This window comes from Phalaenopsis equestris, unplaced genomic scaffold (assembly GCF_001263595.1).
Source record: "Phalaenopsis equestris unplaced genomic scaffold, ASM126359v1 Scaffold219045, whole genome shotgun sequence".
NCBI lineage: Eukaryota > Viridiplantae > Streptophyta > Magnoliopsida > Asparagales > Orchidaceae > Phalaenopsis > Phalaenopsis equestris.
In genome coordinates, this window is record NW_018237447.1 from 220,071 (window position 1) to 244,673 (window position 24,603).

The following is a 24,603-nucleotide window of genomic DNA, read 5'->3' on the forward strand; positions in this document are numbered from 1 at the left end:
CACACATCTTCAAATAATTAGATTTATATAAAAACAAGTCATCCCAAAAATAAGTCTTAGCTTTAGATAAAAATTTCCTCTTATGTTGGTATGTCATTCCATAGGGTATAATATCATTAAATGAAATTCACAATGTCGGCATACCACGAAACACACCACTCATTAACATTGAACAATTTTTCATCTAGAAAATGTTCATTAATCTCTTTTTCAAAATAGAGTGGTTTTTCTAATTTAAGCCTAGACAGATGATCAGTAATTTGACTCTCAGCTCCTCTCCTATCTACTATTTTGAAGTCAAATTCTTGTAAAAGAAGAATCCATCTTATCAGTCTAGATTTTGCATCCTTCTTTTTCATTAAATACTAATAGTAGAATGATCTGTATGCATAATACATTTAGTTCCAATTAAGTATGATGTAAATTTATCAAAAGCATATATTACTGCTAATAAATCTTTTTAATTAATTTGAGTTTCATTAAGAGTTCTACTAGCATAGTAGATAACCTTGAAAATCTTGTCATGCTTCTTTTCTACAACAACTCCAATAACATAATCACTAACATCACACATTAATTTAAAAAGTTTTTCCTAATCTGGTGAAACTATAATTGGTACAGTGAATAATTTTTTCCTTAATAATTCAAAAGTTATTAGGCACTCTTTATCAAAATTAAAAATCACATCTTTTTTTAAGTAAATGGCATAGAGGCTTAGCAATTTTTGAAAAATCTTTAATATATAGCCTGTAGAATCCAACATGTCCTAAAAAACTCATAAATTCCTTCACACTTGTTGGGTAAGGTAAATTAACGATCACTTGAATTTTTTCAGGGTCTACTTCCATACCATTTTCTGAAATTTGATGTCTCAGAACGATTCCTCCTGCTACCATAAATTGACATTTTCCCAATTAAAGATTAAAATTGTTTCTTCACAGTGCTTAAGAACTTTTGATAAATTTTCTAAACATAATTCAAATGAAGTTACAAACATTGAAAAATCATCCATAAAAACTTCAATCTCTTTTTCAATTAAATCACAAAAAATATCCATCATACATCTTTAAAATGTTGTAGGTGCATTACATAAACCTGAGGGCATTCTTCTAAAAGCAAATGTACCATAAGGACTGGTAAAAGTTGTTTTCTTATGATCCTCATGAGTTATTTGTATTTGGTGATAACCATTATATCCATCCAGAAAAAAAAATATTTATGCCCAGCTAGTCTATCCAGTATTTGATCCAGAAAGAGTAGTGGAAAATGATCTTTCATAGTGGCAAAATTTAATTTTTTTATAATCAATACATATTCACCATCTTGTGACTTGTCTTGTTGGTATTAACTTGTTATGTTCATTCAAAGTCACAGTCACTCCTCATTTTTTAGGAACGCGGTGAATTGGACTAACCCATGCACTATCTGAAATAGGATAGATAATTCCAATATTTAACCACTTTAAAATTTCATTCTTAACAACTTCTTTCATAATAGGATTCAATCTCCTTTGAGGATCAGCCATGGGTTTGCAGTTCTCTTCCATATGAATTCTATGCATACAAATTGATGACCTGATTCATTTTATATCAGCAATTATCCATCCAAACACATTCTTTATAAATCTTTAAAGTTTTTATCAAACTCTCTTCTTCTTCTATAGTTAAATTTGAGGAAATTATAACAGGTAATGTTGAGGAATCAGGTAATGTTGAGGAATCACAGGTAATGTTGAGGAATCACCTAAAAATTCATACTTCAAATATTCAAGAAGTAACTTCAACTTAAGCTCAGGAGGTTTTTCAATTGATGGACAAAAAGATTTATCTTTTGTCTTGTCCAAAACTTTAAAATTTTCTCAAACATAATTTGAATCTTCCTTATATAAATCTTCATATTGATCTAATTCCTCTTCTTGCTCGTGTTCTAACTCTTTTATTTCAGTTTTCTCTTCATAAGTTGTTTTGAAATGACATTCAATTAAATATCTTATCACATCAATTATATAGCATTCATCATCTTTACCTTGTTGCAGGGTATTTCATTGATTTTGAAATATTAAAAGTAACGGTTTGATCATTGACGTGTATATTTAATTCTCCTTTATGCACTTCTATCATTGATCTTCCTGTAGCTATGAAAGGTCTCCCCAAAATGATAGGTATCTCCTTATTTTCCTCCATATCTAGTACAATGAAATCAACAGAAAAAATAAATTGATCCACTTTCATATGTCATCTTCTATAACTCCTTTAGGATATGTTATCGAATGATCTGCTAACTTCAGAGTTACGGTAATAGAGGTTATTTTTCCTAATCCCAATTTCTTAAATATTGATAATGACATAAGGTTGATGCTTGCACCTAAATCACATAAAATTTTTCCATAAAATATGTCTCCTATTGCACTTGGAATTGTGAAACTACCATGATCTTTAAGCTTTTCAAGAAGCTTTTTCTGAATTATAACACTACACTCCTTACTAAGTGCATTAGTTTCATTATCTTCAAACTTCCTTTTCCTGTTAAGAATACCCTTCACCCTTCATAAACTTCACATAGCTTTAAACTTCACATAGCTTGGCATTTGTTTTAAGACTTCAACAAATGGAATATTAATTGTAAACTTAAAAATTTCCATAAATTTTGAAAATTGTTTATCCAACTTTTGTTGTTGGAGCCTCTAAGGAAATGGAGGTGATGGTTTTTTCAGGTCAACTTTAAGTGGAGAATTATGTCTCTCTAAACTTTTTGGAGCGTCCTCTTTTGGTTCTTCAATCACTTCTCTCTCTACTTTAGTTTCTTTTTGAACTCTACCTTCCAATTCTCTTCCGCTTCTAAGTTGAACGAATTTTACTTGATCTTTATTCTTGTATTTTGGATTTAATTTTGTATTGTTAAGTGTTCCTTGGGATCTATTACTTCCCAATTGATTCTCAATATTTCTAATTATAGCTCATTGACTTTGTAACTGATTTCCCATTTGTAACACCACTTCTTCTATAGACCACTTCTTCTCCTCAAATTGTGGATTACTGTTAAAACCTGGAGGGTAAGTAGGTCTATAATTACTATTCCCTTGGTTGTTCCAGTTTCTCAATGAGTTTACTTGATTGTTTTATTATTATTGATTATTACCTCCCGAAGTATTATTCTAACTAAAGTTGGGATGGTTCTTCCAGTCTGGGTTATCATAGTTTGAATATGGGTTATTCTACTATTTGTTTATGACGTTCAAAGTTTCTAATGATGCTTGAGAATCTACTATTTGGCTTAATGAATTCTCTTCAATCATGCAATCATGGAAAATCATGGAAATTGATTGAGAAAAATTCATTCCAAATTTGTCTGCTTCCTTGCAATTGCAGCAACTTGATTTGCTAACAGAGCAAGAGCATCAGTTTCATGAATATTGACTACTTTCTTAAGATTTACCCTTTCAGAAGGCCATTGAAAATTATTTTTAGTCATTTTTTTAATTAAAGCATAAGTGTTATTAAATGGTTTTGACATCAATGGATCACCAGCAACGACATCAATAATAGATCTAAGAGATCCAACTAATCCATTGTAAAATGTTTGAATTATTAACCAATCTGGTATAGCTTAGTGTGGGCACTTTCTTAAGGGTTATTTAAATCTTTCCCTTGCTTCATAAATAGATTCCCCTTCAAACTGATAAAAAGATGTAATATCATTTCTAAACTTTATAGTGTTTATGGTGAAAAATATTTAGCAAGGAATTTCTGCGCTAAATCACCCCAAGTTCTAATAGATCCAGATGATAATGAATGCAACCATATCTTAGTCTTATCCCTCAATGAGAAAGGAAATAATCTAAGTCATATATCATCATCTAATACACCATCATATTTAAATGTAGCACATAATTTTAGAAAATTGGCAAGATATAAATTTGGATCTTCAGTTGGTGCTCCCCGAAACAGATAATTTGATACTATTTGAATAATAACATATTTAAGCTCAAATGAATTAGCCACAACAACAGGTTTTTGAATATTACAATGAAGTTCATCCATCGTAGGGTTTGCACAATCTATTAAAGGTTTAAGTTCTTCAACATTTTGATTATATTGATTTGTCATTTATTGAATTTTTTTAGTAATTTTTTATTTTTTAATTTTTCTAATAGTTCTTTCTAATTCAAAATCGTAAGGCACAAGTCCTGTGGGACCTAAACTATGCATACATTACTATAAAATGCATAAAATAAAATATAACAAAATAAAAACACACAAACAAGAACTTAATATAAAAACAACACTACAATATTCCTATAATAAATCAGTTTAAATATGACTTTACAAAAATAGAAATTTTGCTTTCTAAAACCTTTTTAATTTTGTTTTTTAATTTTCTTATTTTCCCTGGCAACGGTGCCAAAACTTGATCTCAACTTTCTATATAGATGTTTATTGCGATGTATGTGATTATATGTTTAATGATTCCTATTTTGCAATGACGCCAAAAACTTGATCCCGAGCAAAAGTTAGGCAAATTTTTCACAACGAAGCAAAGCATACAATTATAATATTTAAATATGGGATACTACATAAGTATATGTTTCATTATCAAGTAATATAGGACTTTTTGATTAAGCCTCAAATATCAAACCCACGGGAAAAACTGACAATATGCCCTTTTTTTTAATTATAAAGTTTAGATAAAAAAATTTTACTTAGAAAAATATTCTTACTTAAAGCTAAGATACTATAATAGGAATGAAAATTCGATTCTTTTTGTAATTTTTGATATTTGAAACTAAGTAAGCAACTAATTAACTTAACTAAATATTTGCAAGATGCATAGTAACAAGTATAGAAGTTTTGTTGTAGAAGTATTCTAAATGTGTCGTGTCAAATAAGAGTAATAATATTCTTTACCCTTACTAGAGATCCTATAAAGAACATTGACTAATCTATAGTTTGAATAGTTTATAGTTTGAATAAGTTTGAATAGTTTTGAAGACTAGTTAGATAGAGAAGATACGAGCTCTCACTCTAGAGTTACCTTTTCTGCCTCTACCTGGAGGCTTACATCTCGTATCAAAACCTAAAATTATAAATCAAATTGGAGGCTTTGGCCTGTCACTCTAAAGTCTTCTAATTCTACACTCATGAAAGTTTATTTCCCTATTTATTTGCATTCAACCCCATGAACTACATTCTCATCCATGAAATCAATATGTGATTTTTTTACCATTTTTTGCCTGAGACAATACTATCTCGGATCTTACATATTCTTACAATAGGTATTAACATCTTAATTGGCCAAATCAAGAAGTAAATGAAGTGCAATGTTTCAAATCAATATAACTTCTTCCAACAATGAAGTCTATTAATTCACACTTCCTTTCAACAGTTAATGACTTATCATTTTAAGGAAAAAAGATAAAGAAAACTACTCATAATCCATGGAGAAATCACAACCACACATGAGTTTAAAAGTAGAAATCATGCACACAAACAAAAAATCTAAATTAAAATCAAATGTAGTTACAAAGATAAATACTTATCTCAAATCCTCTCCACCAAATGTCTTGAAGTTCCTTTAAATTCTCTTCCTTCACTTACAATACAAACTACAACTTAGAATAAAATAAAAGTGGTCAGCGGTGGCGGTTACTTGGATGGATGATGGTTGTTGGCTCTCTTCTCTTGATGATCCAAGTCTTCTTTAATAAAAATCCAATGGGTGCTTTGGTGTCTCTTTAAAATATGTCTCCATTTAATGAAACTTTTAGAAGTTGCCTCCTTTCAAAAGTCAATTGAATGAATTTTCGTGTTTATGGGTTATTTCCCACGTTTTTACCAAGGGTTGCTTCAAAAACCTATTAAAAAATTTGTCTAAATTCAATGAATCATTAAATAACTACTTCTGACACTTAAACACGGAGTACGCGACGCTTCGGCGCGGCTCTCTCTTTATAACTGGTGCGTAAGCGCCAGTCCTGGGCGCTTAGGCGCCCAAGTTCATTTTTGCACCTTCTTCATCTTTTCTCCAATTTTGACCTGTTTTCACTCCTTCTACCATTTTTCATTCATTTGATTGTACCTGAAAGAAACACGCACAAATATCTTTCATTAAAGTGCAATATCTCAAAAATAGATATAAAAATGTGTATAAAAAGTCTATATATTTTAAGTGTATTAGTCACCATGCATCAGGACATGGAAATCAAAGCCTTCTGTGAGAATCCACTGAATGGTTGGAAAGAACTTGATTCCAATTTTATTGAAAGCTTGGTTCTAATTTTATTGAAAGTTTGTATAGAATTTAGTTCCAATTTTATTGAATGCTCGTAAAGAATTTGGTACCAATTTTTATATGGATGAATTCATTCTTTATTAAAATGTTGGAGATGTTGCCTATGAGAATGAGATGCATCCTAAACTATTATGATTTTTACTAGGCTAGTTTACCTTTCATCTCACTCGGCTTATGTGGTTGGTTTAGATTCATTGCAATTGGTCGTGTTGTCAAGATTTACACATATGAGAAAATTGTTGGTTTTTGTACCCTTATGGTATTGTCTAGCAAATTGTGATATTTTTCTTCTCTAAAAAAGCACATGTCTAGTAGCTTCATTAACTCCTGTCAAGTTGGTAGAGCTAGGGTATTCGTTAAAGCCTTCATTAAAGCCAGATTATAATGCTTCTTTGATATTATATTGCATTGGAAGGAAACATCTTGGAACGCATGTGCATTTTGCATGCAACTGTTGTGTTTGGGTTGATGTGAAGAATAAATAGATGGAACTTAGCGATGAAATTAAAAAAAAATAAAATCTTTCCTTTATTTTATTTATTTCTAGTGTTTTTTAGCTCTTCTATCTGATGTGTTGAGCAATCTTATGATGAACCATCCCATGGATGCGTTATGTTGATGCTTTCAAATTCTTAGGGGAAAAAATATTCAGTTGTTTGTGTATAAAATGCAAATTGGATGTTACTTAGCTTTATGCATGTAAATGCCCTAAAGAAATGATATGATGTACATCATATCATTTATAGATAAAACTATTATAGTTGCCTTATTTTGTTGAAATATAACTTTATTATATACATCTCAGCGAAAGCTCACAGATTACATATCGTGAAATATAACTTTATTTCACTTTGAATTTCAAGAATCTATGCATCTCTCACATCCAATATTTACTTTTCCAAGTGAATTTAATGTGTTTGTCTGCCTCTGATTCATTTTTATGATGTTTGTAAGCTACTGGTATGATGACTTCCTTATGAGTGTTATCAACTTTTTCCCATTGCAGAAATCAAAATAGTGCAATCTTTGAATATTTTTGTAACAAAATAGGTTAATCCTTTCATTCTATAATATTTACAATGATTTCTTTATTGTAATCTCAGAACTCATTGAGTTGTTTTTTTTAAGTGGCATTTTTCTCGTGTTTAATGTTTTTTACTTAGTAGATCATAAGATTGTTTTTTGGCATGAATTCACATATTTAATTTAAATGATGAGCTTTAAAACTAAAATTTTATAAAACCAACTAATTTGTTTTCGACAAAAAACAAAAAAGTTGGCTACCTAAACCATAAATTTATTCTAACATAACACTAACCCCAAGTATATAGATCTATATATGTTTAAACCTTCAGACTGTATGGTATTGTTTAAAAAAAATAACAACTAGATAACAATAGATTATTTACATTCTTTTACACACATAATACTAACACTTTCAATCATATAACAAATTGTAGTTGCCCAATGAATGTGAATGTCTCTGTTGCACACTTAAATTTTTCAGTTTTTACAATATTTAATCTTATAAACTTAACAAAAGCAGCAACAACCATTGGTTGACATCTGGGCATCAACAATAGAAAAAAACAATTCCAGTAGCCTTGGGAACATCCTGACCAAGATCTTTAGTAGCTCTCGTGGGTTACAATGCAGAGTATCCAAAGATTGGAAAAATCATCTGTTTTTTCCATCAACATAGGACTTAGTAGCAGCCTTATCAAGAATCTTGCATGTTGTTTTATAGATTAGTATTTGAAATGAATAAGACAGTGTTTAAAATGCAGCTTAACTGTGAAGCAATACATAAATAAGATTTCACATATCCCTGGACCGTGAAGCATGGTATTTGTTCTGATTGGTTCTCAGTGTTTAAAATAAATCTTTCATAAAAAAAATTTCGCATACATTCTTGGAACAAGAAATGTTCAATCATCTTATTGGTGTATGATTCCCTGGACCATGAAGTAATTTATAGCAATCCAATGTACGAATAGTAAACAAATTGAGCTTGCATGGGCAACACATTGATTGAAAATAAAATTGAGCTTGCATGTGAAATATGTAAATACACAAGAATTGTGTGCTATGTGGGGCATTTTTTTAAAACCATGCATACATGATTCATAATTTTTTCTTAAAAAAATAAATAAATAATGAGAATAAAATGAAAATGGACCTATTTCTGTAGCATAATCCTTACTAGCTTTACAAATGAACGGCTTGCTATTGTCTATATCAATTCATAAAGCCCAAAGGTGATCTTTTTCTGTTGCCTCTCTCTCCATATTGTTCATTCCATTTTCTTAGCTTATTCATACTAGTAGCATCATAGGCAACAAAAAATCAATTTGTGTGTTATTTGTACATTGGATTGCTATAAATACATATCCCTAAATCGTGAAGCAATTCCTCGATTGTATTTACATCTCACACAATGAATTCATCATCATATCAGTGTATGATTCCCTTGAACACGACATAAAGAAATTTTGCATTGTATCGATAGTTACAAAATACAGGCTTTTCTTCACAAATTAACAGAAGCAAAAAAGTAATAATAAAAAACCATACACCATAAAAAAATCATTGCATTGTGGTTATGATTTCACACTATATATGAACCTGTGTTAGAAAATCAGGAATTGAGCACATGTTTGGATCACATGGTAATAGTTTTGGTTCTTTGCTGGATGAAACTTCTTTCTGCTTTCCCTGTGTATTCAATGGTTATGGAAGAACAAAAATTGTTGTTTGCTGGAACATATGAAAATAGATTAAAATGATAGAAATATGTCTTTTGCTCTTTTTCTCGTCTCTCAATACCTTTTTAACATGGAATTATATATTCCCTTAGGGCACATTTTGGTGGGATTATTCACGTTCGATTTATTATTTACTAGTTTCTTATTTGTTGTTGGTTGTTTCTTTGCCTAAGATCTTCTCCTTCTTATAATGTTATCAATATTCAATGATAATTTCTTTATGGCGTCCTTCATGCACTGCTCTGCTTCTATATTTTCTTTTGCTTTATTAGTAATTAGATAAGCAAATTTTTGCATGTGTTTGAAATATTAGGTCACCTTTACTGGAATTCTACATTTATGTATGTTTGATATGCTTATATCCATGATTGTTACATACATCTCTTTTTGCATTTATAGACCATCTCAATAAGAGATATTTGTCTGGTATCTCCTTCATATGCATAAAGTTCATGACACGTAGAGTGTGTGCACGTAGTAGCCCTATCATTTTAAACTTTCTGCAGCTGTATTCAATATCCATACTTAACTTGTCGAAGTTAACAACTCAAGGTGTATTTGTCAAGTGATCACCCAAATTTGTAATGAAAAATTCAGATTCATTGTTCGCAGATGCATGCAATTGAAGATCACATCATCCATGTATAAACTCTTCCTCAATCATTTAGTAGAGCTTCCTTCAGTAAAATGCAGCAGTCTGCCTAAGTATTGGGCTGCTTCTAGCAACGATAGTAATCACAAATTGATCGCACTTGAAGTCCCCATCCTTTTCGTCGTGCCTCCATGATCTCATGACATTTTCAAGGCCCAAAAAACAATTTGTAATAGAACTTGTGGGCTTTGAGACATCATAACAAATATTATTGGTTGACTCACTTCTTTGAGTCGATGAAATTCTCATTCCAAGTACATCCTTATTAAAAATTGTAGATCAACTATGTATAATATTATACATCTCATCAAGCCAGACATTGTCGTGTAGATTACCCTTCACAATCATCACCTCCCAGGTATTATCGAACTCCTCTTCAGACTCGCATTTGCTCATACATTTATTAAAAAGATCCGACATCATTTTATTCACCACCCCACAGTGAACATTTGTGGGTAATTTCTTGTATATGTGTCACTGACATAATCTATGGCGTGTATTTGACAAAATATTTTCTATGGCTCTAATCATTGCCTGATCCTGATCAATATAGATTGTTATTGGATGATTATCATTCATGATACAGATAAAAGTTTTAAATAGTCATTTAAACGACTCTACCATCTCTTCTGACAAAAGATTGACTCTAAAGAGAACATTCTACCTATTGTGATTAACACTGATAAAAGAAACAAACATAAATTATAGTTATTTAGTCTATAGCTAGTATAAAAAATAACAACATCACCAAAACAGTCATAATCAAACCTGTATGTGCCATCACTCCAAAACAAAACTCATAAACCTACCACTCTCATCAGTTTTGATGTTCTGTGCAAACATGTTATCCTCGGCCTTCTCTCTGTGAACAATTGCAATAAAGCATTGGCGTCACCATTTTCAATTCTAGATATCTTCTCTCTCTGAATGAAATTGAAGGCATCTCGCTTCGTACTTTCCAAATTCTCCACACCCTCTACTTCTGTAGGTAGATAATGAAATGCTTCTGTAATTCTTATTCTTGACTGTGTCAACGATCTGAGCACACCTACATTGACGTCGCTTATCTTTATGTTGGAATGCAATAGGTGTTTATCACCAAGGTTTGCTAATGAGTGGTTATGATATTCTATAAATTTTTTCACTGTTCAATTACCTTCAACATCAATTGCATATCGAATCATTGTCGAACAACCACTTCTTATGTCCGCTCTTTTGTATTTCACAGTTTCTGTGATCTTCAAATCTTTCTTGAAACCATCTTTTCCACATACGAAGTCCTTCATCTTAAGATTCTTGGAGTTAGGCCAAAAAGTAGCGTGCTCCTTACGAACACTACATCTGATATGATGAGCGTAAGCACAATATACTTCATAAGCTTTATTCTCATTGTGGACCACAATGTGAAGTATTATGTCTGCAGTTTACTCGATACAGTTATCTTCACCCTCGTCAGCTCTGCCAGCCTGCACAGTAGAGAATGTTAATCTTCAAAACAACTCAAATATATATGCTCTTAGATGGCTTAGTACACTAACCTGAAAGCTTAAATATCATCTTACATACAACTAACCAACAATACTTCAAACCTTAATCTTAAAATTAGTTTCACAACATAGTAAGGTACTTCATGTGTTTCTTTCAATATATGGGTGTAGAAAGCTTCAAACATAATCACTCAAGATAAATCTCCTCCATTTAACCCTAATAATAAAAGCTCAAAAAAACATACCTGAAACTTGACACCTCCACGAACATACACAGCCAAAAAAACCACTAAACCCTAATAACAACAACACCCTAAAAGCAAAAAACACCCCTGACACAGCTGAAGAAATGTCTTCGAAAAAAAAAACGGAAACAAACCTTAAATTTCATCTCCTGTTTTTCTCTGTTTGTGGGATAACTCTCTTCCCCTGCATAACTATAAGGGCTATTTATGTCCTCCATCTTCGACTATTCTACCAAATTCAGGAGAAAATTGCGTCAGCAATAGAGACAAATAAAACAGTTAATTCTAGCAGCTTATAGTAGCATCAGTAGAGCGAGTGTGCTCAAAATTTAAGCTGCTGAGTGGTTACTGGTTAGTTATTCAAGCTTTTGCGTGAGGTTATTCGAGCGGGACTGCGAGGTTTAAGGGCTTGGAGTGGGGAACAGTTATTGATTGGTTATTACGAAATTATAAGGAGGCTAACATATATCTCAAGCGAAGGATAGTCGATCTGGACCGCGAGGTTATTATGTGTGGTTTAGTTGCGCTTTGCGGAGGTCACATGAGCGTTACAGGGCGGTTATTGAAACGGTACCGCGGCGTGAGCGAAGAGCTGTTACGAGTATGGTACTGAGTGATTATCGAAATGTTATTGGCTCTCTCGGGAGGCAATTACTTTATCGGTACTGCGAAGTTATTCAATTGGTATGAAATTTTTAGTGGGAGTTATAATCGCGAGACGAAGTGATTCTTCAAAGGTTATTTGCGGCGGCCCGGGTTGGTGGGGCACACTCGTCAGATATGCTATTTATTCTATTTTTTTATTGGTGGGACCGCTACTGCCTAGGTGGCGTCTTTCAATTGGCTGACGCACGCGGCGCTGCTTACGTTCTCCATATGCAATAATTTTTCAAGATCCAAATGTGGGGAAAAACCCATCTCTCCTTGTTTCTCCTCTTTTTAAATATCCCAGAGAATAAAATCATAAACTAATATTAATAACACATCTCACACTGTATCATTGATATTTTTTTGATATCGAGATAAGAAATTGATGTATTGGTCATGACAAATTATCTACTAATAAATGTTATTGTCGATACAACGACTATACCTGCCACATAAGTGATGGAATCAAATCCACAGTGTCCGGTGACATCTTTAAATGAGAGGACGGGTGCCCACAGTGGTCATGATGACCTCCTCAAATTGTTTAACTTGCCTTCTTAAGGACGGTGGGCACGAGCGTAAGTTGTCACTTCAGCAGGTAGGATTGATTCAACTACTTCTTCAAGCGAGATTGATTCGGCCACTTCGACAAATGTGCTTGATCCAGCCACTTTGACGGGTAGGCTCAATCAGCCATTTTGACAAGTGGGCTCGACTCAGCTACTTGGACCAGTGGACTCAATTCTACCATTTCAACATGTGGGCTTGATTCAACCATTTCAATAAGTTCAATTCAGTTACTTCAATATGTGGGCTGGATTCAACGAGATAGAAATGAATTTTGAAATTCCGGTGCACCAGAATTGATATATACATTTTGGGTGTTATGTATATAAATAAAGAACAATTGATGGGGTTTTTTTTGTAAATTTCTCTAATCTTTTTCATTTTTTCCCCCAAAACGGAGCTCGAGTTCCGTATCCGCTTGAAGCATTTAGCACCTGATTGGCAGCAAAGTTCCCCAACTGTTTCGTCGCCACGGAAGCGTTCTATCTCCTCCAAAAATCCCATCCCTCGAGTCTCCTTCCTCTTGCGCTCTCACGATCACATTGTTCTCTTTCCTCTCCGCTTCTCTGAAACCCTAATCATCTTCTACCTGTCCATAATCTGCATTCCCGATCTTGTCCCTCAATGGCAGCTCGTTTAGAGTCATGAGGTGGGAAGTTACTCGCTCCAGTTTTCATGGCGATGCTGCTGAAGAAAGTCTTAGAATCGATGCTGAGCCGCTCGGGCTCGACTTCCAGTCCTGGTCGAGGGTCTTTGGATTTTCCAGCTAGGCCTTTTTCAATGGGGGTGTTTGACCAGCTGCCCACTGATGTATTCATGCAGATTCTGAGGATGCTTGGACCCAGAGACGCCGCTAAGGCGAGAGCCGTCTGCTGGGCATGGAAAACGCTGGCATCTGACAACATGCTGTGGATCTTCTTTCTCCAGAATGGAAAGGAGCCTTGGGATTCTGTAGTGTTCGCCGAGTCCCACCTACGGGTTGGGTTTCGATCTATGTGAGTTTCACGTCTTTTATGAACGCTGTTTTTGTATTTTTAGAATTCGTTCCTCATTGCCCTAATATTGAATACAACGTTTTAGTAGATCAAATTTAATGTTGATTAGGGGAATTAAACATTTTATTTCATAAATTAGTGAAGTAATAATTTGGCCCCCGAATAGTTGGATTGTTGGTTTAGGAATTGCTTTACATTTTATCCTGATTAATTCCTGACCAAGCAAGCAGCCTAGCAAAGGGAAAAATATTACATCAGGACTCTTAATGTAGAGCTACGTTCGGAGTCTACTGATATGCGGACACGAGTGAAAAAAAATTTTTTAAAAAAATCGTTTTAGCGCAAAAGAATATTCAGTGAAAAAAAAATTTTTAAAAAAATCGTTTTAGCGCAAAAGAATATTCATCCCGTGTTATTCCACATTATTCAAGTATTATTGTAGTGATATTCATGTGTTATTGTGCTTTGGGAATATTTTCGGTGTTATAATAACCCAATAACACATCAATACCACCACAATAACACCTGAATAACATGGAATAACACAAAAGGAATATTCCCTTGTGTCGGGCCGGATCACAGGAAAGCGCGCGCGTTTCCTTGAAGCCACGTGTCCGCATATCACTGGACTCCGAACATAGCTCTACGTTAGGAGTCCTGATGTAATATTTTTTCCTAACAAAGAAGGCGACTATTTTTATTTTTGGTTCGTTAATTATTATTTCATCATTTCAGGTTAGTTTCAACTCTAATTTCCGGTGTTTTCCTATGACATTGCCTCATAGATTTTGAATCACTTTTATAACCTTTCACATAATGAACTTAAAATTACGATACTTTTTGATGTAGAACCTTTATCGCTTCCATACTTTTTTGCCGGGTTGGCGAGCTTTTCAAAATGTGATAGAGCACTATGCAGGACTACTTAAAATAATAAAAAGAGACAACTACATAAATTATTCCTCTTCTGTACGATTCAAGATCTGATCCATAACCAACCTCCTCCAGAATCAAGTCGCCATTGGTTGCAAGTGGGATTGGTATTCACGTTTAAGTAAATCCCTAAGCTAGAAAATATGTTAAATTAGGAAGTAGAACTTTATTCATTCGACAGACAACAGTTGTAATCTGAGGTGTATCATTAATCTTTTTTTGGGACAAATGGTGTTTGTTTTAATTAAATGTTCATATACGATGTGTATGCTCTAGATAACTGATTTTATGGTCGTTTATTGTCAAAGAGTCATGCCATTAATTGCATAACTAATGGTTTCATGATATTGGTTGATTGCCCGAACAACCATTAAAGTTGTTGCTCTATTTATTAGGCTTCTGAGCATTTTTACTAAATACTGGCTTGATCATTAACTCATTTTCTTTCAATTAGATGCTTGATTAACTAATTTTTGATTTGTTGGTGATCAAACTATTAGTTTGGATTATGCTTGTGATTAATAGGTTCCATTATTAATTAACAAGTTGTTAATTAATTACTAATGTGACTGTTTAGTTTATTATACTTTGTTTAATGAATAAGTTAATAACAAGTCATCAAAATATTTATGACAATTATTTAATGTACAATGACCAAGAATTAGCTTGTTACAAGATCCTTTAATTACGCAATCAATGCATTTGTTCTTCAACTTTCCACCACTTCTCCATTTTGGAGTCATGCTCTGCTTATTTGCTCGCTACTCACTGGTTGTTCAAAAATATATATAAATATTGAAGTAAATCAGCAGAAGCTGTTTTGTTTTATGTAAGAAAGTTAACTAATGGGTGTATAATGAATAAATTATGGTACTATTAAATGATTGGCTAATTATTCTTGATATAAAATTTATGATCAAAGAAACTTGCAACATTCGTGCCGACCTTGAAAATCTTGACTTTGAAATTGTCTATCCTTTCCTGTCTTATTGATTTCAAGTAACTAGCTTCACTGCTGAGGATTTTTGTTGCCATATTTTGTCATGACCCGATTTGATATCTTAGAATTAACCAAGTTATGAACAGTGATCATACAATATTAACCTTTCTTTTAAATTATACAATAAATCATCATACATTTAAATAATAAAAATAACCACTAAAAACCACAACGTACACTAATCAAAAATTAAATCTATACAAAGTAACATAGTTTGAATGTAAAATATTATCGCATTCCAACCAACAACAGTATACCATTAATTTGAAATAAATAGTACAAGAAAGTAACAATATATCAAACAACTTATTATCTATTATAAGTGGTCCTCTTCTTGTAAACTAGCTCTCCTCTTTCTGTAAATTTGCCAAATAAGGGGGACAATCATTTAGGGTGGCACAAAGCTCCAAGTCAAATGCTTATCATCTAGGTTGCATTCTAGGCTGAGATCCCTAGATGCATTGAAAACTCAAGTCATTCTTTTTTGTTGGATGAAGGACAAATATATGAAGATTCTTACGCATTCAAATTAACATCATGCTAAAAAATCAGACTATTGAGTGAATAATACCTTTGTTAAAACTGAACTCCCTTCTTTATCAGACAGGAGCCCATCTTTTTTGAGTAAATAACAAGTTCAAGGCCGAGATCCATTTAGCCAGAAGAGTTGTCAAGGTCCCTTAGCCATAAGGGTCGACATTATGCCTAATACCAATATCTTCCTCCATTTGGGTTGATATCATGCTCAGGATCAAGTTCCTTAAATAACTCGGGTGACATTTTATATCAAGGGTCCCTGCTAGGATGTTCATGCTGTTAATGATAAAATTGTGTTAAATTTGACAATCTAAAAAGAACAAGTTTCAAACAAGATGTATACGAAGAGTCTAAAGGTCAGAGGTTCGCCTTCAAAACTCATTAAGATTTCAACATCAAGTAAGGAAATTTGTCAAAATTTGTAAGCTTCTTCTGTTAGTTAAGTTGAAGAAGCATAAATTATCTTCTTCTTAAGTTTATGACTCAGACGGAGGCCGGAATAATCAAGCCAAGTTGTGGCCGATTTGCTGGTTTTTTCTTCACGGAACATGCTAAGGCTGCAGCGAAGAGCCCCATTTGTCGGTCTGATGATGAGTACAAATAAAATTATTTGCTGCTCAAGTCTAGAACTCAAACAAAGGTTAGAATCAACAAGCTGAGATGTGGCCGAATTGCTGGATTTTCTCTTCACTTAACAAGCCAAGTCTGTAGTGAAGAACCCCGTTTGTCAGTCTAATGATAACAAAATCATAAATCTATCCAACTTATTAAGGTCTGAACAAATATTATACACTGACTGAAGAAACTCCTCTCTTCTTAAACAAGTTTGATGAAGTATGAAGCATAAAATCAAAGAAACTAGCTCAAGCTTTGTATCAAGCTCAAAGCTGGCATCAAATTCTTCTTTGCTATCATGACAAAGGGACTGTATATATTTTTTTGAGTTGACATCTAGCTCTAGACCGGAGTTTTCAAATATATTCACCTGGCGTCAGACTTTCCTTTAATATCAAGACATGGAGTCACTTATTTTATTTGGACCAGCATCTAGCATTGGATCGAGATCTCAAAATATGATTTTATTCTTTTTTGGGTTGACATTGAGCTTCAAATCGAGATCCCCAAATGTATTTTATATTTTATTATTTGGGTTGACATCATGTCGTATGCTAGATCTCCAATTAAAATTTTTTTATCATATTGGTGCCACGAGTTATACTCAATCAACTTGATCAAAAATAAATTTATCCTTAAGCAAATTATAAACAATATAATGTCAAAAGTCGGAGATTTATCTCTCGAATTTATCATAATTCTGGAAGTCGAGAGAATTTTGAGCTTGTAAGCTTTAGCATATTAAATTGGAGAAGCGCAAATTTGTTGTCAAGTCCAGGACACAAACAGGTTCTGAAGGTAGAACTTAACAAGCCCAAATATGACCAAGTTGCTGACATCTCTCTTGACTTAACAAGCCATAAAAATGGCCATAGTGAAGAAGCCGTTGTTTTGTCAATTTAATGACAGTAATTGTTTTATTGAAGCTTATCCAACCTGATAACTCAAATGATCAAATTATTGAGGTTCTTTTAGCTGATTGAATAAATAAGACAATATCAAATAGATGATCCTTGCATATGCCCCCACAGGTGGAGGGATTATTATTTTAGCAGGATACCTCACTTTCCAATGAATCGAGAGTAACTGAATGAAGGATATCATCAATTCCTGTTCGAAGTGGTCATTAAATTCAAGCTAGCAAAAGTCAACCTCAGTTGCTTCTCTCTCCCTTACAAGCTATTATGTATGCCCAACAAGCAGACCTTCAAATCGTCCAAATTCCAGAAAGTCTTTTGTATTACAAGAATGTGTTTCTAATTAATCATAAATTCTTCTATAAAATACTAATTTTTTAGTTTATTTGGGCTGACATCGCGCTTAATGCTGAGATCATCAAATGTGTTTAATAAGATAATGAGCTCCTCTTTTTGAGATTGACAAAAAATTGATGGCAGAGATCCTGAACTATAAAGGAAAGGTTGACATCATACCTAACAGTGAGATCTCATTTCTTTTGGGTTGACATCATGCTTCATTGCTGAATTCCTCAAATATTTAAAAATTTTGTTATCAAGGAAAATATATGTGATAAAATTTAAAAGGCAATGATTTTTTTCTTTGGTTAACCATGATCTTGAAGTTTCAACTGAAAAAACTTCGAGATTTGCAAGCTTTAATTAGTTAATTTCGAAAGATAAGTTCTACCACAACTCGAGTCTATGACTAAAGTGTGTCAAAAAGGTTGGACTCAACAAGCTCAGATATAGCTGAGTTGCTGATAGTTTGTACTCAATAAGCCATAAAAACGATTGTAGTGAAGGAGTTAGCTCTTCTAACTCAACAATAAACAAAAATGATCGCAGTAGGGGGGCCTCATCTTGTTAGTTTGATGACAGTAGTTGTCTAGTTCCCAAACTCATTCAATTTGACGAGTTCAAGTGATCCAGATCCAGAAGACTTTCTCAATAGATTGACAAATTAAGGTTCAATCTAAGAGATAATCACACTCAGAAAATAACCATGCAGTCTATCTAAAACATTCTCAAATATACAAGTTTCAAGAACTTGTGATATAAGAAATATGACTTCCAAGTTTATAAGCTTAAGCATATTAAGTGAAGAAGCACAAGTTCCATGTAGCCTCCGAAGGTTGGACTCAACAAACTCAAATATGATCGAGCCACTGATAGCTCTTTTTACTGAACAAGTCATAAAAACGATCTCAGAAAACAAGCTCCAGTTTTGCTTGTCCGATGACAAAGACTATCAAGTTTCAAGCATATTCAACTTGATAAGTTCAAGTAAAGTAGATCAAAGAAATTTTTTTGATTAGTTAAAAGGTCAAGGAAAATCAAATGAATGATTATCGCTCAAGAAAATATCAAGTAAAATGTGATTTCTATTCAAATAACGAAAACTCAATTTTTTTTCAAAAAGTCTAAACAAGCACACTACACAAACTGAAAGAATTATCCTCTTCAATAAGTCTGACAAAACATAAAGCTAAGGATCAAAGAAATTATGCCATAGTTCGTTTAAAGCTCGATGTTGAATTAAGGGAATTCAATCTTCAACAAGTCTGATAAAACACAAAACATAAGGCCGACGATTTCTTGCCATTGACTCAACATAAGCCTAAAGATTAGGTCACTGACATGCATCCTTCAACAAGTTTGTGTTACGTTGGTGTCTAGTCTAAGGGATATTTTATCTTTTATACACCTAAGGACAATTTTGTTTTTTATTTTTATTGTTGTTGGGCATAAATACACTTACTATGTTTAGGGCTAGGTTTATGCATGAGATTTAGTCTTGTATCATAGTTTTTTGGTTTGAGAGAGATTTCCTATCTCTTGAGTTGTAGGAATTGAGAGAGTCGTTTAGCTCTCGAATTGTAGGTGCTTATTTTTTGTATTCGTGTGAATTATTAGTGTTATATTACTTTGATTTAGTGTTTAAAAAATAAAATTTTTGTTTGCCCTAATTTTTGTGTCTGATCGTATCAAATTAGTATCGGAGCAAGTTCTAGGAATCAGATTGTGGAGCGGGAAGCCAGAGAAGGGATTGCGACTTTTAGACGCAGTGCAAGAGTGACAATTCCGACATATAGTGATGGAACTATTGACTAAAAAACATTATCGATGAATGGGAAATGGCGTGCAGAGACCTGAAACTTCATCTTCCTTCTCCTTTGCCGGGTGATATAGTCACGCTCAATGCTCATAGGGAAGCTGATGACGGGATCGTGCCGTGTGATCGAATAAGCAGGAAGCATCGACAAGAAAGTGGCACCCAATCCTTGGTATCAAATGGATTAAATGCACCTTTCTCCTCTTTCCGTTTCGTTCAAATGATACAAACACGCTCAAAGCTTGCCGAGAAGGTAACATAGCGGCGTATAGGAGTTCTGCACCGTCCCTGCATACAACAGTTGGATTGCGGTGTTCGGAGTTCTGCAAGGGTTCCAAGCGCCAAATCACTTATAGGAATTCAGGGATCACAACATCCAATGATCCGTGCACATTGAAACTATGTACATAAATTCTGTAGCTTATGATTTCAGTGTAAAGGAGTTTTGAAACCGTTTAGGGATAATGATAGCTACCAAAGTAAATGATTTGCATAAAAAATTGGAGGAAAAATGAGTCAACTTAAAAATCTAGGATGAAAGAAAGGTTTGCCACCATAGAGGATAGGTTTTCTTCCATGAAAATCGAATGGATGGCCGTCTTGAGAGGTTTTCTTCGATGAAGAACCGAATAAAGAACCGATTCGAGAGCCTTGAGGAGATGATAAAGAATCTTATTGAGATGCAACCCAAGATCCTGTCGATGATTCAATTTGTAAACCCTTACGAATGGCTGAATGGAAAGTCCGTGGCTAGATCGAAAGGGAGAGTTTGATTGTGAGGAACATGAGGATGACATCCACCATCACAATCTTCCCCCTAAGACTCCGATGGGGTGTGGATTAGAGATTTCTGATGGAGGGAGTTGGGCCGAGATATGAATGAGGTGTTATGCAAGTGGTTGGGAAGAGCACGAAAAAGGAAAGAGAGAAACCAAAATGGGGTATGACTATGATCGAAAGAGGGAGTTTCACCCTAAATATATGGGGGGAAACAATAGAGGGAGAGGAAGTTGGGTTGGTGATACTAGGAAGAGGGGGAAGGCACATATGTGTGGGTGTATCAGGTATAGTGAAAGTTCGCGTTGAATGAGCTAACTAGGGAGGAGAAGCTCATGGTGGTAGAGTTATGTTTGAAAGGAAAAAAAAATTGTAAAAATGATTTCAATGGTGGGAGTCTAGATACTTGATTCGTTTATTGGAAGAATTTAAGGATTGTTTGTTGGAACGTTTCCGAGCCATTCGGGAAGGAGACCTACAAAAACAAATATGTATTGAATCAGGAGGGGACTATCATGGAATATAGGGAGAGATTTGAGCTATTGTTGGGATGATTGAGGAGAGTTTTTGAAGCAGTATTGGAGAGGAATTTCATGAAGGGCCTAAAGCCCGTCATACTGGTAACACTCTGACTATTGAGACCGTGAGAATTGAGGGAGACGACAGAGCTAGCCTAGATTGTGGAAGACAAGAACAAGATGAAAAAGACCAGTAGGAGCAGCACAGATGGAGTGTCGTACCGAACTACTACAACCAAGTTGATACCAAAAACTCAAATTGTGGAAGTTTTAGAGGTAGATTGCAGGGGACGAAAATAATGGTCCACGACTAGGAGCAACACTCAAGCGTCTTATAGAGACAATTATTTAGGAGGAGAGCCAAAGATGTTATGTTTTTCGTTTGATGAGAAGTTTACCCCAAGACACCATTCCAAGGATAAAAAATTATCAGTTTTCATTAGGCATGACGAGGAGGTAGAGGATGAAGAAATAGAGAAACTGTGGGGGAGGTGGAACACTCACTTTTTACCACATGGAGTATGAGGTATTATTTTGGAGGTGGGGAAATATTATTACGTTGATGCCTAACCTAAGGGCAATTTTTTTCTTTGTACGCCTAAGAAAAATTTAGCTTATTATTATTATTGTTGTTAGGTAAAAATAAGCTTATTATATTTTTGGTTAGGTTTATGCATGAGATTGAGTTTTGTATTCTAGGTTTAGGGTTTGTGAGATATTTCCTACCTCTCAAATTGTAGGAATTGGGATAGATCGCTTACCTCTCAAATTTTATGTGTTTATCTTTTGTATTCGTGTGAATTATTAGTATTGTATTTTCTTGATTTGGTGTTCGAGAATAAAATTTGTGTTTGCTCTAATTTATGTGGAAAAACATGTTGATTTTGACATCAGATCGTATCAGTTTGTCAATGCACAAAGCTAGGACTGAAAGCATGCTCACTTTTCTGACAGGTTCGTTGAGGCAATTCATGTCAATTTCTTCAATAAGTCTACCAATACACAAAGATAGGATTGAAGATATGCTCATTCACCTGCCTAGTCTATAGAGACAATTCTAGTCAATTCCTTCAACAAGTTTGCCAAAGCACAAATCTAGGGTTGAAGGTATGCTTACTCATCTAATAAGTTCATAGAGATAATTCAGGTTAATCCCTTCATCAAAGTTTGTCAAAGCAGAAAGCAAAGGGCAAAATCTCCTTGTCATTCATATAATACAAGGTTAAGGGCTAGGTCATTAGTGTATATCCTTCAATCATGTCCATTAAAGTATGAAACAAAGAGAGAATAATGATCATACATCAACTCGATCAAACGTAAAGCATCATATTGATAACCTCCATTAGCTCACAAAGTCCTTAAATTTGAGCTGAAGGATTTCAAAATTAGCAAATAAGTTTAAGGTTAGATTCATTTTTCAAGGCAAGCATCAATCTTCAAAGGGTTCTTTAAGCTAAGAAGGAAACATTAATCAAGGATCAATCTTTGATAAGCCTGTATGCCAAAACTCGAATTTATACTTTACATCAACACCCAATTAACATTCCTGGTGATTTGCAGAGTTAAAACCCCAACGAAACTTCTAAAGAAGCATTTAGAGATCCGTGTGGTCGTTTTGTTTGCAACAAATATGGTATTCTTCAGGTGCACATCATCTTTATTGGGGGGCATTTGTGACCTTAGTATAAATTTCATAGTTTAATAGGGATGGACATAACTTCAATAATAAAAATTGAATGTGATATCATGCAGGATAGAGTGAAATTGTTTCGATCACTTTTGATGTCATTCAAATGGGGTTGACACAAATGTGAAATGCAAAGCTAAACTATGCTCGAATGACGATATGAATTTTGAGGTACATGACGTCGACACACACACACATATTGAAATCAACCGACATTAATATATATATATATATATAGGTTTAATTTATGTAAATTAAATCTTTAATTATTAATATATAAATTTAAGTTATATAAACTAAGCTTAGTTTGTGTCAATATTGATATGTTAAAATTTCTTCTTAATTTGACATTTTCTCGTTCTGTAATTGTTTGCACAAAATAACTTCTCCGGTTTCAAAGTAAAAAGCCGGACGGTAGGCTTTCGTAACCCCCTACCCCCTCGATAGGAAATTGACTGTGCTCCCATTTCCCTGTCGAATGAGAATCACATAGAGAAACCAATCCCTCTCCTTCATCGTTCTTTCCTTTATTCACGCAACCCTCCCCACTTCTGCTGCTTGCACTCAACACAAGAATTGAAGCCTTCTCCCTGTTCAAAGTTTCCTGCTTCACCTCCCTTTCATGATCACAAATCTTATGATACAATCATGCCTTGGGCTAGCAAGCATAAATTGGATTGTGCCATACATAGAACTAGGAAACCCTCTCCTCCTTCCAGTGTCTTGTTCAATCCAGCCAGTCAAAGTCACCTTTTTCCACTTTATCATCGCCGAAACCATCCCCTCGCGCTCTTCTCTTTAGATACAGTCGCAACTGGGTTACTTATGAAGACAGGGAAAAAGTCAGCAGCGTACAAAATCCTTCGAAACTCTCATCTACCTTCATTACCCATGTTCGCCTCTTGCATGCGCCACGACAGTGCCGAGCGTGACTCTTCTCCGTGTTGCCCCTCACACACGCGAGATTGCACAAGAGCCACGTTCCTTCGTTCCCGTTCAACCACACTCACCCTAGCCTTCTGTTTCACATATAAAGACCTTTGAAACTCATTCTGTTCTTACAACCTTTTGATTCCTGCACCAAAACCCCAATAGAGCCTCTCTTCTTCTGCACCACTATCTACCCGAACCATTATATTTTCTTCCACACTTTACTAGTCGTATTTTATATTGTATATTGTATAAAAAAGGCAGAAAATCAGTGTTGTTTTTTTTATTTATTTTATTTTATCATTTCGTTGTTGTTGCTTCAACATTATTTCGCAGATCATCATCAACATCGTTGAAGCCTGTCAAGGTATAACAAAATGGGCGTGGGAGTTTAATTTTTAAAATATAAATTTGAGGAAGCTTGGGTATTTGTCCAAAGAAATTGAGTATCATTTAGGAAAATTGTGGACCAATATGGAAAAGTTTTATAAAATCAGGGTATTTAAGTACTCGTCCTTGGAAAAGCAAGTACCTGTTATGGAAATCAAGTACCGTTAAGGAAAAATAAAGTATCTATAGTAAATTTTTGCTTGTGATTTGACTTCTACAGGTACACTTAAGGCCCATAACATTTTATAGATTGCGTTTTAAATAATTTGCTTTGCTCCTCAACTGCAATGCCTCATGATATTGACAAGTGTGTCTTATAGAAATTTGGGAATGTTTGCATTGTCCCGGTGCCCTTGAAAAGGGGTTAGATGCCGGGAGGTTTGCAAAATTTTGTGTGAATTTTGACATTTAAATAATTTAAAATGTGAATTTGAACTTGCAAATCATTTTAAATTTGTACTCCTTTGATTTATGAAAAGGAATCCAAATATGAGCGA

The 24,603-nt window shown here is 34.0% G+C and overlaps 1 protein-coding gene across 1 annotated transcript in view; it reads left to right on the top strand.

The window, feature by feature from the left end:
* Window positions 1–13,030: 13,030 nt before the first annotated feature.
* Window positions 13,031–24,603, top strand: part of LOC110037367 (actin-related protein 8) — a 96,042-nt gene continuing 84,469 nt past the window's right edge. Inside the window, exon 1 of the mRNA XM_020741998.1 lies at window positions 13,031–13,647. Within this exon, the coding sequence (XP_020597657.1) occupies window positions 13,328–13,647 (320 nt within the window). The 5' untranslated portion in view covers window positions 13,031–13,327. The remainder of the gene's footprint in view (window positions 13,648–24,603) is intronic.